Genomic DNA, 16,041 nt, shown 5'->3' on the forward strand with positions numbered 1-16,041 from the left:
TCCCGTGGCTTATTTTTCAAATTGTCATGTTTAATTTCTAGCGCAAGAGTGAAGGTTTCCCACGAGAGAGTAACGGTTAATGTGATTGGATGTTAATTAATCATGTTTGCTGCATATTTGTTGTTGGAGGCTTAAGAGGAGCTCTAGGTCCTATAGCTATAAGGTGATAGATACTAGCTGAGATATTCACCCTCCTTCTCTCCTTCTCTCCACAGAACTTCAGAGGTGCAGACCTGTCAATCACCCTCATCACTGTCCAGTCAAAGCCAGGAGAAAAGGAGAGGGCAGGGCATGGACTGGCTTGGCCGTTGCTATGCATGAGCGAGTGCCATGGTGTCCATGGAGACCAAGGGCTATACTGACCTCCTGGAGACCAGCGATGGGCAGGGGTCGGGACTTTTGGAGAGAGGGGATGTGTCTGGGACTGAGGAGGGCTGGAGCGTCCCCTTACCCCTGGGCTTCCAGGTGTCCCTCACCACCGTGCTGATGTTGGAGCTGGTGCTCGGCTTCAGCAGCAACCTGACCGTGCTGGTGCTCTACTGCGCCCAGTCCAACCTGGTTGACTCAGTCAGCAACATGGTTACGGTCAGCTTGCACGTGCTGGACATCCTGGTGTGTGTGCTGTGTCTGCCGCTGACCGTGGCGATCATCCTGCTCCCAGTGGACGGTAGTGGAGGGGGCATCCTGGCTACGCTGTGCTGCTTCCATGAGGCCTGCGTCACCTTCACCAGTGTGGCCACGGCCATCAATGTGCTGGTCATCAGCCTGGACCGCTACGACATCACCGTCCGTCCAGCAACGCGGCTGCTGACCCCGCGACGTGCTGCACTCCTCCTGGCTGCCGTTTGGGCCATATCACTGGCAGTCTTCTTCCTGCCCTTCCTGGAGGGGGACTTCTTCTCAATGGGGTCTGACACGGAGGACAATGAGATTGGAGGAGGGTTGGAGATGGAGATGGGGGATCTGATCCCTGAGTCTGATTCTGAAGCCCCTACTGGACTGACCCCCACTGGGCAAAACCACACTGGGCTGACCCTCACTCCCTCCACCTCCTCTACTCCATACTACTCCCTCCCCCTGCCGCCATTGAGGCAAAACCGGACACTGCTATGTGTGGGTGGGCAGGGCTACCACACGGGCCTGGCCATGTACTACCACCTCCTCCTGCAGGTGCCCTGCTTCTTCATCGCTGTGGTCGTCATGTTGTTCACATACTCCCGCATCCTGCAGGCCCTCAACATCCGCATCGGCACCCACATAAAGAGGGGCCCACGGGCCTCCAATAAGGACTCAGGCTGCAGGATCCGCAGGCGGAAACAAAGGAGGAAGGGACTGAATCTGGCCACAGAGGGGAGAGGTTCCTCCAGCCAGAACCAACGCCTCACCCACCCGCCCCTCATCCCATCCCCCAGCTCCCTCCCTCCCCTCTCCTCCATGCCGCTGGTTACCTCTGACAGTGGGGCCACGGGGGTCACCAACACCACCGCCACCACCCCCAGCGCAACCACCCCAGCGACCCCTAACCCCACTGACGACATCTCCCCCCCACCGGCGGCTGCAGACCGCCCAGGCGTCCAGGCTTCTGTGTCGGCCATCATTGCCCTGAGGAGGGCAGTGAGGCGCCACCGGGACCGGCGGGAGCGCCAGCGGAGAGTCTTCAAGATGTCCTTGATCATCATCTCCTCTTTCCTGGGCTGCTGGGCTCCTCTGTCCATGGTGAACGTGTTGATACTGTGCCTGGGCCCCAGCGATGGCCTGGTACGTGTAAGGCTCTGCTTCCTGGCCATGGCATACGGCACCACCATCTTCCACCCGCTGCTCTATGCCTTCACCAGGCAAAAGCTGCGTAAAGCGCTGAAGACCCATGTCAAGAAGAGGGTGGTGTCCCTGCTGCAGGTGGACCCGGCGCCCAATGGGGGAGCTGTTATTCACAATTCCTGGGTGCAGGGGGGTGGACAGAGGAAGGGACGCAAGCCCCGACTGGAGGGCAGTGACGCCACCAGTAACTGCCTAACAGTGGCTGTGAGAGAATGAGAGGCCGTGCAGCTGTGTGTGTGCGTGCGTATACAAGCGAGCTTGCATGTGTATATGGGTGTACAGTGTGTGATAGTTGACAAAGGTCACACTACATCATCAGCACCTCCCTCCATCCAGATGTGTGATGATGGCAGGTGGGCCCAGAGCTCTAATTAACATCAGACCTGCTCTGTGATCTATGTACACAGCTCTTCATTAGTCCCCCAGTTAACGACAAGATGGCCACTTCTTCTCCATGGCAATGCCAAGCTACAAAGCAATATGTGACATCACCTGCGTTGCCGCAACCTTAGTTACTGAAGATATACATCCCAGTATAGGTACAGAGCAAAAATATCCACACACATTGATCAACCTGTTGTCATTCACGGAACAAGTGAACACACAATATCTACCTGCACACAGATCTCAATGAGAGTCAATATCCAGTAACAGTTTATCATTTGATTAGTCATGCATTAAAGGTGAAGTTTTATTTTTTACAACCTTTTTTACAACCTATTTTTGATGTACTGTAAATGGCATGTTATAGAAGGGTCCTGACACTTTTTTTGTGATTTCATGTTTGTTTGTTTTTATTTCTTCCTCATCCTCATTGTGTAGTATGAGGTCCCCGAAAAAATATGAACAAAGGCTAGCAGATCCTCCTCCTATATATATATATATATATATATATATATATATATATATATATATATATATATATATATATATATACACACAGTTGAAGACGGAAGTTTACATACACCTTAGCCAAATACATTTAAACTCAGTTTTTCACTATTCCTGACATTTAATCCTAGTAAAGATTCCCTGTCTTAGGTCAGTTAGGATCACCACTTTATTTTCAGAATGATTGTAGAGAGAATTATTTATTTCAGCTTTTATTTCTTTCATCACATTCCCAGTGGGTCAGAAGTTTACGTACACTCAATTAGCATTTGGTAGCATTGCCTTTAAATTGTCTTAGGTCAAACGTTTTGGGGAGCCTTCCCACAATAAGTTGGGTGAATTTTGGCCCATTCCTCCTGACAAAGCTGGTGTAACTGAATCGGGTTTGTAGGCCTCCTTGCTCGCACACACTTTTTCAGTTGTGCCCACAAATTGTCTATAGGACAAACCACCAGGGCTTTGTGATGGCCATTCTAATACCTTGACTTTGTTGTCCTTAAGCCATTTTGCCACAGCTTTGGAAGTATGCTTGGGGTCATTGTCCATTTCGAAGACCCATTTGTGACCAAGCTTTAACTGATGTCTTGAGATGTTGCTTCAATATATCCACGTAATTTTCCTACCTCATGATGCCATCTATTTCATGAAGTGCACCAGTCCCTCCTGCAGCAAAGCACCCCCACAACATGATGCTGCCATCTCCATGCTTCACGGTTGGGATTCTTCAGCTTGCAAGCCTCCCCCTTTTCCTCCAAACATAACGATGGTCATTATGGCCAAACAGTTGTACTTTTGTTTCATCAGACCAGAGGACATTTCTCCAAAAAGTACGATCTTTGTCCCCATGTGCAGTTGCAAACCGTAGTCTGGCTTTTTTATGGTGGTGTTGGAGCAGTGGCTTCTTCCTTGCTGAACGGCCTTTCAGGTGATGTCGATATAAGACTCGTTTTACTGTGAATATAGATACTTTTTTACCTGTTTCCTCCAGCATCTTCACAAGGTCCTTTGCTGTTGCTCTGGGATTGATTTTAACTTTTCGCACCAAAGTTTGTTCATCTCTAGGAGACAGAACACGTCTCCTTCCTAAGCGGTATGACTGCTGCGTGGTCCCATGGTGTTTATACTTGCATACTATTGTTTGTACAGATGAACGTCGTACCTTCAGGCGTTTGAAAATTGCTCCCAAGAATGAACCAGACTTGTGGAGGTCTACAATTATTTTCTGGGGTCTTGGATGATTTATTTAGATTTTCCATTGATGAGGCACTGAGTTTGAAGTTAGGCCTTGAAATACATCCATAGGTACACCTCCATTGACTCAAATTATGTCAATTAGCCTATCAGAAGTTTCTAAAGCCATGACATCATTTCCGGAAATTTTCCAAGCTGTTTAAGGCACAGTCAACTTAGTGTATGTAAACTTCTGACCCACTGGATTTGTGATAGAGTGAATTATAAGTGAAATAATCTGTCTGTAAACAATTGTTGGAAAAAGGACTTCTGTCATGCAAAACTATAGTTTGTTAACAAGACATTTGTGGAGCGGTTGAAAAATGAGTTTTCATGACCCAAATATTGATTCATTATTTACATAATTATTCAGACCCTTCGCTTTGAGACTGGAAATTGAGCTCCGGTGCATTCTGTTTCCATTGATCATCCTTGAGATGTTTCTACAAATTGATTGGAATCCACCTCTGGTAAATTCTATTCATTGGACATGATTTTGAAAGACACGCACGCCTACAGTCGTGGCCAAAAGTTTTGAGAATGACACAAATATACATTTTCACAAATTCTGTTGCCTCAGTCTGTATGATGGCAATTTGCATATACTCCAGGATGTTATGAAGAGTGATCAGATGAATTGCAATTAATTGCAAAGTCCTTCTTTGCCATGCAAATTAACTGAATCCCCCAAAAACATTTCCACTGCATTTCAGCCCTGCCACAAAAGGACCAGCTGACATCATGTCAGTTATTCTCTCGTTAACACAGGTGTGAGTGTTGAGGAGGACAAGGCTGGAGATCACTCTGTCATGCTGATTGAGTTTGAATAACAGACTGGAAACTTCAAAAGGAGGGTGGAGCTTGGAATCATTGTTCTTCCTCTGTCAACCATGATTACCTGCTAGGAAACACGTGCCGTCATCATTGCTTGCACAAAAAGGGCTTCACAGGCAAGGATATTGCTGCCAGTAAGATTGCACCTAAATCAACAATTTATTGGATCATCAAGAACTTCAAGGAGAGCGGTTCAATTGTTGTGAAGAAGGCTTCAGGGCGCCAAAGAAAGTCCAGCAAGGACTGAATGCAGGACCGTCTCCTAAAGTTGATTCAGCTGCGAGATTGGGGCAGGTGGCAGGTGTGAGTGCATCTGCACGCACAGTGAGGCGAAGACTTTTGGAGGATGGCCTGGTGTCAAGAAGGGCAGCAAAGAAGCCACTTTTCTCCAGGGAAAACATCAGGGACAGACTGATATTCTGCAAAAGGTACAGGCATTGGACTGCTGAGGACTGGGGTAAAGTAATTTTCTCTGATGAATCCCCTTTCCGATTGTTTGGCGCATCTGGAAAAAAGCTTGTCCAGAGAAGACAAGGTGAGCTCTACCATCAGTCCTGTGTCATGCCAACAGTAAAGCATCCTGAGACCCTTCATGTGTGGGGTTGCTTCTCAGCCAAGGGAGTGGGCTCACTCACAATTTTGCCTAAGAACACAGCCATGAATACAGAATGGTACCAACACATCCTCTGAGAGCAACTTCTCCCAACCATCCAGGAACAGTTTGGTGACGAACAATGCCTTTTCCAGCATGATGGAGCACCTTGCCATAAGGCAAAAGTGATAACTAAGTGGCTTGGGGAACAAAACATCGATATTTTGGGTCCATGGCCAGGAAACTCCCAAGAACTCCCAAGAACTTGTGGTCAATCCTCAAGAGGTGGGTGGACAAACAAAACCCCACAAATTCTGACAAACTCTAAGCATTGATTATGCAAGAATGGGCTTCAATCAGCCAGGATGTGGCCCAGAAGTTAATTGACAGCATGCCAGGGTTGATTGCAGAGGTCTTGAAAAAGAAGGGTCAACACTGCAAATATTGACTCTTTGCATCAACTTCATGTAATTGTCAATAAAAGCCTTTGACACTTCTGAAAGGCTTGTAATTATACTTCAGTATTCCATAGCAACATCTAACAAAAATATCTAAAGACACTGAGGCAGCAGACTTTGTGAAAATGTATATTTGTGTCATTTTCAAAACTTTTGGCCACGACTGTATCTAAGGTCCCACAGTTGACAGTGCATGTTAGAGCAAAAACCAAGCCATGAGGTCGAAGGAAGTGGCCGCAGAGCTCCGAGACAGTATTGTGTAAAGGCACAGACCTGGGGAAGGGTACCAAAAACATTCTGCAGCATTGAATGTCTCCAAGAACTCAGTGGCCTCCATCATTCCTGAATGGAAGTAGATTGGAACCACCAAGACTCTTCCAGAATTGGCCGCCCGGCCATACTGAGCAATCTGGGAAAAAAGGCCTTGGTCAGGGAGGTGACAAAGAACCCAAATGGTCACTCTGACAGAGCTCTAGAGTACCTCTGTGGAGATGGGAGAACCTTCCAGAATCACAACCATTTCTGTGGCAAACCACCGATCAGGCCTTTAAGCCACTCCTCTGTAAAAGGCACATGACAGCGGGCTTGGAGTTTGCCAAAAGGCGCCTAAAGGCTTTCAGACCATGAGAACAAGATTCTCTGGTCTGATGAAAGGTCTGGAGAAAACCTGGCACCATCCCTACGGTGAAGCATGGTGGTGGCATCATCATGCTATGGGGATATTGTTCAGTGGCTGGGCCTGAGAGACTAGTCAGGATCACGGGAAAGATGAACATAGCAAAGTATAGAGAGATCCTTGATGAACACATGCTCCAGAGCGCTCAGGATCTCAGAATGGAGCGAAGGTTCACCTTCAAACAGGACAACGACCCTAAGCACACAGCCAAGACAACACAGGAGTGGCTTCAGGACAAGTCTTTAAATGTCCTTAAGTGGCCCAGCCAGAGCTCGGACTTGAACCCAATCAAACATCTCTGGAAGAGGTTTGAAAATAGCTGTGCAGCAACACTCCCCATCCAACCTGACAGAGCTTGAGAGGATCTGCAGAGAAGAATTGGAGAAACTCCCCAAATACAGGTGTGCCAAGCTTGTAGCATCATACCCAAGAAGACTCAATGCTGTAATCGCTGCCACAGGTGCTTCAACAAAGTACTGAGTAAAGGGTCTGAATACTTATGTAAGTGTGATATTTCAGTTTTTTTATTTGAAATAAATTTGAAAAAATTACAAAAAAATACAGTTTTTGCTTTGTCATTATGGGGTGTTGTGTGTAAATTGAGAGGTAAAAACCAATTTAATCGATATTAGAATAAAGCTGTCATAAAGCTGTCAAATTGTGAAAAAAGTCAAGGGGTCTGAACATTTTCTGAAGGCACTTTATATGGATAGAATATGTAGCATATATGAAGAATAGTATATGTACAGCAATAGTTAAATAGGATAGGCCTTGACTAGAATACAGTATATACATATGAAGTGGGTAAACAGTATGTAAACATTATTAAAGTGACCAGTGTTATGTACATAGGGCAGCAGCCTCTAAGGTGCATGGTAGAGTAACCAGGTTGTAGCCGGCTAGTGACAGTGACTAAAGTTCAGGGCAGGGTACTGGGTGGTGGCCGGCTAGTGGTGATTATTTAATATGTCTGATGGCCCTGAGATAGGAGCTGTATTTCAGTCTCTTGGTCCCAGCTTTGATGCACCTGTACTGACCTCACTTTCTGCTTGGTAGCGGGGTGAACAGGCCGTGGCTCAGGTGGCTGAGGTCCTTGATGATCTTCTTGGCCTTCCTGTGACACCGGGTACTGTAGATGTCCTGGAGGGCAAGCAGTGGGCCCCCGGTGATGTGTTGAGCAGACTGCACAACCCTCTGGAGAGCCCTAGTGTGGCGGACGGTACAGTTGTCATACCAGGTGGTGATACAGCCCGACAGGATGCTCTCAATGGTGCATCTGTAAAAGTTTGTGAGGGTCTTAGGGGCCAAGCAAAATTTCTTCAGCCTCCTTTATCCGCAGTGTTATATTCCCTTGTGCGCGGCTGGATCTGTTTCCCCTATCCAGCTGTTCCATTCTCCATGTAGCCTGCTGCTACAGGTAACTACCAAAATAGAGGAAACACCAACATAAAGTGTCTTAATAGGGCGTTGGGCCACAACGACCAGCCAGAAAAGCTTCAATGCGCCTTAGCATAGATTCTACAAGTGTATGGAACTTCCTGTGTGGAAGCACCCCATGCTTTCAATATGCGTTGTATCCCTCATTTACTCAAGTGTTTCCTTTATTTTGGCAGTTACCTGTAGAATAGACTGAGAGGTATCGATAGAGTTACAAAAACATTGACTATAACATTACATATAAAGTTCAGAATGACAAAATGTAATGTCTACAACATCTAAAGACCTGCATCACTCTATTGAGAGCTTTGCAGTTTCTAAAGGATGCATTTGGGTGTTTTTGGAGCCTTTGTTCATGTTTTTTTGGGGGCTCCATACCACACAAAGAAGATGAGGAAGTGATTTGTTGTTTGGGGTAAGTTTCTCAAAAACATATGAAATCATGCCTGGACCCTTCTATAACATGCTATTTATATAAAAAATAGAGATTTGGTTGTAACAAAAAAAACTCCTTAATTTCCTTTTCTCAAATTATTCTGAATGTTTTACTGTATGTCTTGTGTTTACAAGAGTGTAGTGTGCGTGTGTGTGGTTTTATATAGTTCCAAATAAGGGTTTTTGGGGTTGTTAACATAGCGGATCCCTTTTTGGTGCTATCTAGAATCTTTTTTGAAGGTTCTGTAAAAAAACATGCTTACAGGGTTCTATATAGAACCTTTATGGCGCTATAAAGAACCATTTACATGCGGTATATAGCACCACAAAGAGTTCCGCTATGGTAACATCCTTTTTGGGGGCTAAATAGGACCTGTTTTAAATAACCTTTGTCAAAGGTTCTACAAATAACCTTTTGTAGAACCATACAGGGTTTTATATTGTGGTTAGTAGCCATATGATATTGTTACATTTCCATAGGTATTAATCCACAAATTGAATCAGGTGTGCTAGCTCCAGAACAGCTCAGGGTCCTTGAGGAGAAAAATCAACACCACTGATATAGTCAACAGCTCATAGTTGACACAAAACCTTACATGGGTCTTTCATAAGACATCATTATTGATCAGTCTTTTTTTTCATATGCAATGACATAATACAACAGATTAGATCAACTGGGATAGCACTCTCAATCATGGTTGCACAAAAAGAGCTGTGCGCAAACCACACCCCAAATATATTCCAATGAGCCGCTGCCCCTACATTTGAATTTTCACTAAAAGATGAAAGAACGATTTTCTTAACTGCAAAAAAATCATTGAAGGGCTCAAAGGGTTCATTGAGTCATTATGGTTCCACATAGAACCATAACCCTTACCAAAGAACCCTTGAGGAACCCTCTTTTTCTTAGAGGGCAGATGGTTGCACCACTGTGAACCATCCCAGGCTCCGGAGTTAGACAGGTCCTGGAGCAGCATCTGGAGGTTGTTTTCGATCTGTGTCTACCTCCTCCTCAGGGCTTTATATCTAAAATACACAGCATTATGTTGTTATCATTTGTTAATGTTTCATGTGTTAGAATTGGATTTTGTTTATGTATTTTTTACTTTTCTAAACTTAATATTTGAACTTGATTATTGAATGATTTAATTGAAGAAGAAAAAAACTGGTAATGACTTTTGGATAAAGAACAAGTAGAATGAACTTTATATATATATATACAGTACTTTTGTAATGTTTTCAGACCCCTTGACTTTTTCCACATTTTGTTACGTTCAATCGTCAATCTAGACACAATACCCCATAATGACAAAGCAAAAAACATTTTGAGTCTCATTACAAAGGGTCTGATTACTTATGTAAATAAGGTATTTGTGTTTTTTTTATGTTTAATGCATTTGCAAACATTTCTAAAAACCTGTTTTCACTTTGTCATTATGGGGTATTGTGTGTAGATTGATAAAGATTTTTTATTTATTTAATCAATTTTAGAATAAGGCTGTAACATAAGAACATTTGAAAAAGGTCAAGGGGTCTGAATACTTTCCAAATGCACTGTATCTCCCTCTGAAGCATGTTGAACATTACATCATTGCACCAGCCCTCAGTTATTGTGATAGGTATTAGCCTAGTTATAGCCATGAAGTAGGTAGGCTACATACATTACCAGTCAAAAGTTTGGACACACTGACTCATTCAAAGGTTTTTCTTTATTTGTACTATTTTCTACACCTGTTTTTCAACAGGAAATGACCCAACACACCTCAAGGCTGTGTAAGGGTTATTTGACCATGAAGGAAACCTGGCCTCCACAATCACCTGACCTCAACCCAATTGAGATGGTTTGGGATGAGTTGGACCACAGAGTGAAGGAAAAGCAGCCAACAAGTGCTCAGCATATGTGGGAACTCCTTCCAGGTGAAACTGGTTGAGAGAATGCCAAGCGTGTGCAAAGCTGTCATCAAGGCAAAGGGTAGCTACTTTGAAGAATCTCAAATATATTTCAATATTTTTAACACTTTCTTGATTACTATATGATTCCATATGATCGTTTTGATGTATTTCCTATTATTCTACAATAATAGTGAAGATGAATGAATAGGTGTGTGCAAACGTTTGACTGGTACCGTGTGATCAAACGTTTGGGTAGACTATGTATGGCTCTCATACTGACCCGCCGAGTGTGAAGGAACTTTTCCAGTCTCTTTTGTGGGTTACTATAATATAGGTCCTCCTTTTCCCTCCTGCTTCACTTTGGAGCCAGACGGAAGGAATTAATTCCTGTGTATTTATATATGTACATGTTCAGGGATGTAAATATTCTAATATCTAGCTCTTAGGGGTTTGAGTGGAAGGATTATTTTGTGTTGCAGCAGTCATCTGCTGACCAGAATATCAGCAGCGCTGAGTGAGAGGGTAAGAAAACACACATGGAAGAGATCAAACATCTAAATGTATTTTGTTTCTGTATGTGTGTACCGTACTGTACATTTCTTGCCATGTATATAGAGATAGTATTGTACATGATTTCTATTGTGTTGTTATATTGTATTTCTTATTAGAACATGACAAAATCTGGAATAATAATTAAAAAAAGACTGTGCACATGCCTACGTGGACACATGCCTTTTCATTTACATAGCGAGTATCTTACACAGAGAGAGGAGCTTGAGTGTGTGTGTGGGAGAGAGAGAGCACTCCCAGTCCCATCATGAACCTGTTCTACTGTCAATCAACTCTGCACAGCACACATTCCATTCCATTGGGATTTTGGTGAGACCTGATTCATTGTATTGTAGGCTACATGGTTTGCCATTTTCGATTAATGTTAGCTGCTCAGTTAGCCTTGACTGTGGCTCTGAGCATTCAGGAATTGGTGCTGTTCGATGTTTAGTGTAATAGCTCTTATCAGACATAAAGGCAGTCAGTAGGATGCATGTGATGATTGTTAAAGTTTATCACATATCCTTTATGACCAATCTCAGTTACAATTTGCATGTAGTTGATTAAAATCTATGACAGGACTCTGTGAAAAGTGGTTCCTCCAATTAGTCACGTATTTAACCTTTTGACGACATGGGGCCAACAATATTAATCATTAACAACTATTGACTTGCAATTTCTATGAATATTGCAATGAGATCGACACAAAAAAAACTGTCATTGACAATCGATGTAACACCACACTTTACATGCTGTAAAATAATACATTTACCATTTGCTGGCTATCGAGTCAAGTTTTTCTAGGATTGTCACTGATTATGTTTTGTGCATGCTAATGTAGCGGATGTCGGTTTCTCCCATTGGAGACCTGGGTTCAGATCCCACCCATGACACTAACACTTATGGAAAGATTGACCTACCTTGCATAGATAATATGCACAGCTTGTGTCTCAGCAGTCCAATCTAGCTCAGTCAATAGGAGGACCTGCCAGGTCTGCTTAGCCCTGGACTGACTTTATAATCATCCATTCCAACTGTCCAAATCTGTCACTCTTTCTTTCTACCCCTGACCGTCCCTCCCCTTCTCCATCCCCTGATACCACGCTCCCTCCTCTTTCTCTCTCTTCTCCATCCCCTGCTACCATGCTCCCTCCTCTTTCTCTCTCTTCTCCATCCCCTGCTACCACGCTCCCTCCTCTCTCTCTTTCTCTCTCTTCTCCATCCCCTGCTACCACGCTCCCTCCTCTCTCTTTCTCTCTCTCTTCTCCATCCCCTGCTACCACTCTTTCTCTTTCTTCTCCATCCCCTGCTACCACGCTCCCTCCTCTCTCTCTTCTCCATCCCCTGCTACCACGCTCCCTCCTCTCTCTCTTTCTCTCTCTTCTCCATCCCCTGCTACCACGCTCCCTCCTCTCTCTCTTTCTCTCTCTTCTCCATCCCCTGCTACCACGCTCCCTCCTCTCTCTCTCTCTTCTCCATCCCCTGCTACCACGCTCCCTCCTCTCTCTCTTTCTCTCTCTTCTCCATCCCCTGCTACCACGCTCCCTCCTCTCTCTCTTTCTCTCTCTTCTCCATCCCCTGCTACCACGCTCCCTCCTCTCTCTCTTTCTCTCTCTTCTCCATCCCCTGCTACCACGCTCCCTCCTCTCTCTTTCTCTCTCTCTTCTCCATCCCCTGCTACCACTCTTTCTCTTTCTTCTCCATCCCCTGCTACCACGCTCCCTCCTCTCTCTCTTCTCCATCCCCTGCTACCACGCTCCCTTCTCTCTCTCTTTCTCTCTCTTCTCCATCCCCTGCTACCACGCTCCCTCCTCTCTCTTTTCTCCATCCCCTGCTACCACGCTCCCTCCTCTCTCTCTCTCTTCTCCATCCCCTGCTACCACGCTCCCTCCTCTCTCTCTTTCTCTCTCTTCTCCATCCCCTGCTACCACGCTCCCTCCTCTCTCTCTTTCTCTGATCCCTCATTTAGAAACTCTGTCCCAGATTCTTACAGTATTTACTGCTGACTGCAGCCACTCCGCTTTTCTTGAATAATAATATATATGCGCCATCCCTCCCTCATTCCCTCTCTCCAGTGCTGTGACAATAGGAAGCTAATGAAGATTACTGCTGGTGTTCAGGTAAACTTGTCCTCTACCAACACCTTACATCACTTTACCCTGCAGCTCACTTATCCTCTTAAAATAAAATTCCCCCCAAAAACCCTCTTTTGGTATTTATTTTATTAATCCATTCTTGACATAGTCCCAACATGTTTTTCTTGTCAGCAATCAAGTTTTCAAGATATGTAACTTCCTAAATACTGAAATCATCCCTGTATGATTCAAACATTTTGGTACTATGTCAACAATGGATTAATAAAACAAATACCAGAATATCGTTTTCCTTTACCACCCTCCTTACCTTATTAAGACAGATTGTTAACGTCCAGTATGTTGTGTGCGTGTTATTAAGACAGATTGTTAACGTCCAGTATGTTGTGTGCGTGTTATTAAGACAGATTGTTAACGTCCAGTATGTTGTGTGCGTGTTATTAAGACAGATTGTTAACGTCCAGTATGTTGTGTGCGTGTTATTAAGACAGATTGTTAACGTCCAGTATGTTGTGTGCGTGTTATTAAGACAGATTGTTAACGTCCAGTATGTTGTGTGCGTGTTATTAAGACAGATTGTTAACGTCCAGTATGTTGTGTGCGTGTTATTAAGACAGATTGTTAACGTCCAGTATGTTGTGTGCGTGTTATTAAGACAGATTGTTAACGTCCAGTATGTTGTGTGCGTGTTATTAAGACAGATTGTTAACGTCCAGTATGTTGTGTGCGTGTTATTAAGACAGATTGTTAACGTCCAGTATGTTGTGTGCGTGTTATTAAGAAAGATTGTTAACGTCCAGTATGTTGTGTGCGTGTTATTAAGACAGATTGTTAACGTCCAGTATGTTGTGTGCGTGTGTGCATGCATTTGTGTGTGATGTCCAGCATGTTTTTGTTTTGAGCGATAAATAAGCAATATATATTATTACACCCTATGTTAATCATATTAGTTCCCTTCTCTACACCTCACCCTATGCTGCCTCTCCTCCCTCCCCTTCTCTACTCCTGACTCTATACTGCCTCTCCTCCCTCCCCTTCTCTACTCCTGACTCTATACTGCCTCTCCTTCCTCCCCTTCTCTAAACCTCACTCTATACTGCCTCTCCTCCCTCCCCTTCTCGACACCTCACTCTATACTGCCTCTCCTCCCTCCCCTCCCTCCCCTTCTCTACACCTCACCCTATGCTGCCTCTCCTCCCTCCCCTTCTCTAAACCTCACTCTAAACTGCCTCTCCTCCATCCCGTTCTCTACACCTCACTCTATACTGCCTCTCCTCCCTCCCCTTCTCTAAACCTCACTCTAAACTGCCTCTCCTCCATCCCCTTCTCTACACCTCACTCTATACTGCCTCTCCTCCATCCCCTTCTCTACACCTCACTCTATGCTGCCTCTCTTCCCTCCCCTTCTCTACTCCTGACTCTATACTGCCTCTCCTCCCTCCCCTTCTCTACACCTCACTCTATGCTGCCTCTCCTCCATCCCCTTCTCTACACCTCACTCTATGCTGCCTCTCTTCCATCCCCTTCTCTAAACCTCACTCTATACTGCCTCTCCTCCCTCCCCTTCTCGACACCTCACTCTATACTGCCTCTCCTCCCTCCCCTCCCTCCCCTTCTCTACACCTCACCCTATGCTGCCTCTCCTCCCTCCCCTTCTCTAAACCTCACTCTAAACTGCCTCTCCTCCATCCCGTTCTCTACACCTCACTCTATACTGCCTCTCCTCCCTCCCCTTCTCTAAACCTCACTCTAAACTGCCTCTCCTCCATCCCCTTCTCTACACCTCACTCTATACTGCCTCTCCTCCATCCCCTTCTCTACACCTCACTCTATGCTGCCTCTCCTCCCTCCCCTTCTCTACTCCTGACTCTATACTGCCTCTCCTCCCTCCCCTTCTCTACACCTCACTCTATGCTGCCTCTCCTCCATCCCCTTCTCTACACCTCACTCTATGCTGCCTCTCTTCCATCCCCTTCTCTACACCTCACTCTATGCTGTCTCTCCTCCATCCCCTTCTCTACACCTCACTCTATGCTGCCTCTCCTCCATCCCCTTCTCTACACCTCACTCTATACTACCTCTCCTCCCTCCCCTTCTCTAAACCTCACTCTATGCTGCCTCTCCTCCCTCCCCTTCTCTACACCTCACTCTATGCTGCCTCTCCTCCCTCCCCTTCTCTACACCTCACTCTATGCTGCCTCTTCTCTCTCCCCTTCTCTACACCTCACTCTATACTGCCTCTCCTCCCTCCCCTCCCTCCCCTTCTCTAAACCTCACTCTATGCTGCCTCTCCTCCCTCCCCTTCTCTAATCCTCACTCTATACTGCCTCTCCTCCATCCCCTTCTCTACACCTGACTCTATACTGCCTCTCCTCCCTCCCCTTCTCTACACCTCACTCTATGCTGCCTCTCCTCCATCCCCTTCTCTACACCTCACTCTATGCTGCCTCTCTTCCATCCCCTTCTCTACACCTCACCCTATGCTGCCTCTCCTCCCTCCCCTTCTCTACTCCTGACTCTATACTGCCTCTCCTCCCTCCCCTTCTCTACTCCTGACTCTATACTGCCTCTCCTTCCTCCCCTTCTCTAAACCTCACTCTATACTGCCTCTCCTCCCTCCCCTTCTCGACACCTCACTCTATACTGCCTCTCCTCCCTCCCCTCCCTCCCCTTCTCTACACCTCACCCTATGCTGCCTCTCCTCCCTCCCCTTCTCTAAACCTCACTCTAAACTGCCTCTCCTCCATCCCGTTCTCTACACCTCACTCTATACTGCCTCTCCTCCCTCCCCTTCTCTAAACCTCACTCTAAACTGCCTCTCCTCCATCCCCTTCTCTACACCTCACTCTATACTGCCTCTCCTCCATCCCCTTCTCTACACCTCACTCTATGCTGCCTCTCCTCCCTCCCCTTCTCTACTCCTGACTCTATACTGCCTCTCCTCCCTCCCCTTCTCTACACCTCACTCTATGCTGCCTCTCCTCCATCCCCTTCTCTACACCTCACTCTATGCTGCCTCTCTTCCATCCCCTTCTCTACACCTCACTCTATGCTGTCTCTCCTCCATCCCCTTCTCTACACCTCACTCTATGCTGCCTCTCCTCCATCCCCTTCTCTACACCTCACTCTATACTA

The 16,041-nt window shown here is 45.6% G+C and overlaps 1 protein-coding gene across 1 annotated transcript; it reads left to right on the top strand.

The window, feature by feature from the left end:
- Positions 1-223: 223 nt before the first annotated feature.
- On the top strand, positions 224-2,679 carry LOC110494283 (G-protein coupled receptor 22-like). Its single transcript, XM_021569227.2, has one exon. The coding sequence runs from the start codon at positions 331-333 to the stop codon at positions 2,032-2,034; it is 1,704 nt and encodes a 567-aa protein (XP_021424902.2). The 5' UTR covers positions 224-330; the 3' UTR covers positions 2,035-2,679.
- The last annotated feature ends 13,362 nt before the right edge of the window (positions 2,680-16,041 follow it).

This window comes from Oncorhynchus mykiss, chromosome 17 (genome assembly GCF_013265735.2).
Source record: "Oncorhynchus mykiss isolate Arlee chromosome 17, USDA_OmykA_1.1, whole genome shotgun sequence".
Lineage (NCBI taxonomy): Eukaryota > Metazoa > Chordata > Actinopteri > Salmoniformes > Salmonidae > Oncorhynchus > Oncorhynchus mykiss.

Bases quoted from the DNA above. Each gene is read 5' to 3' on its own strand.
- LOC110494283 (XM_021569227.2), top strand. From the start codon at position 331: ATGGTGTCCATGGAGACCAAGGGCTATACTGACCTCCTGGAGACCAGC.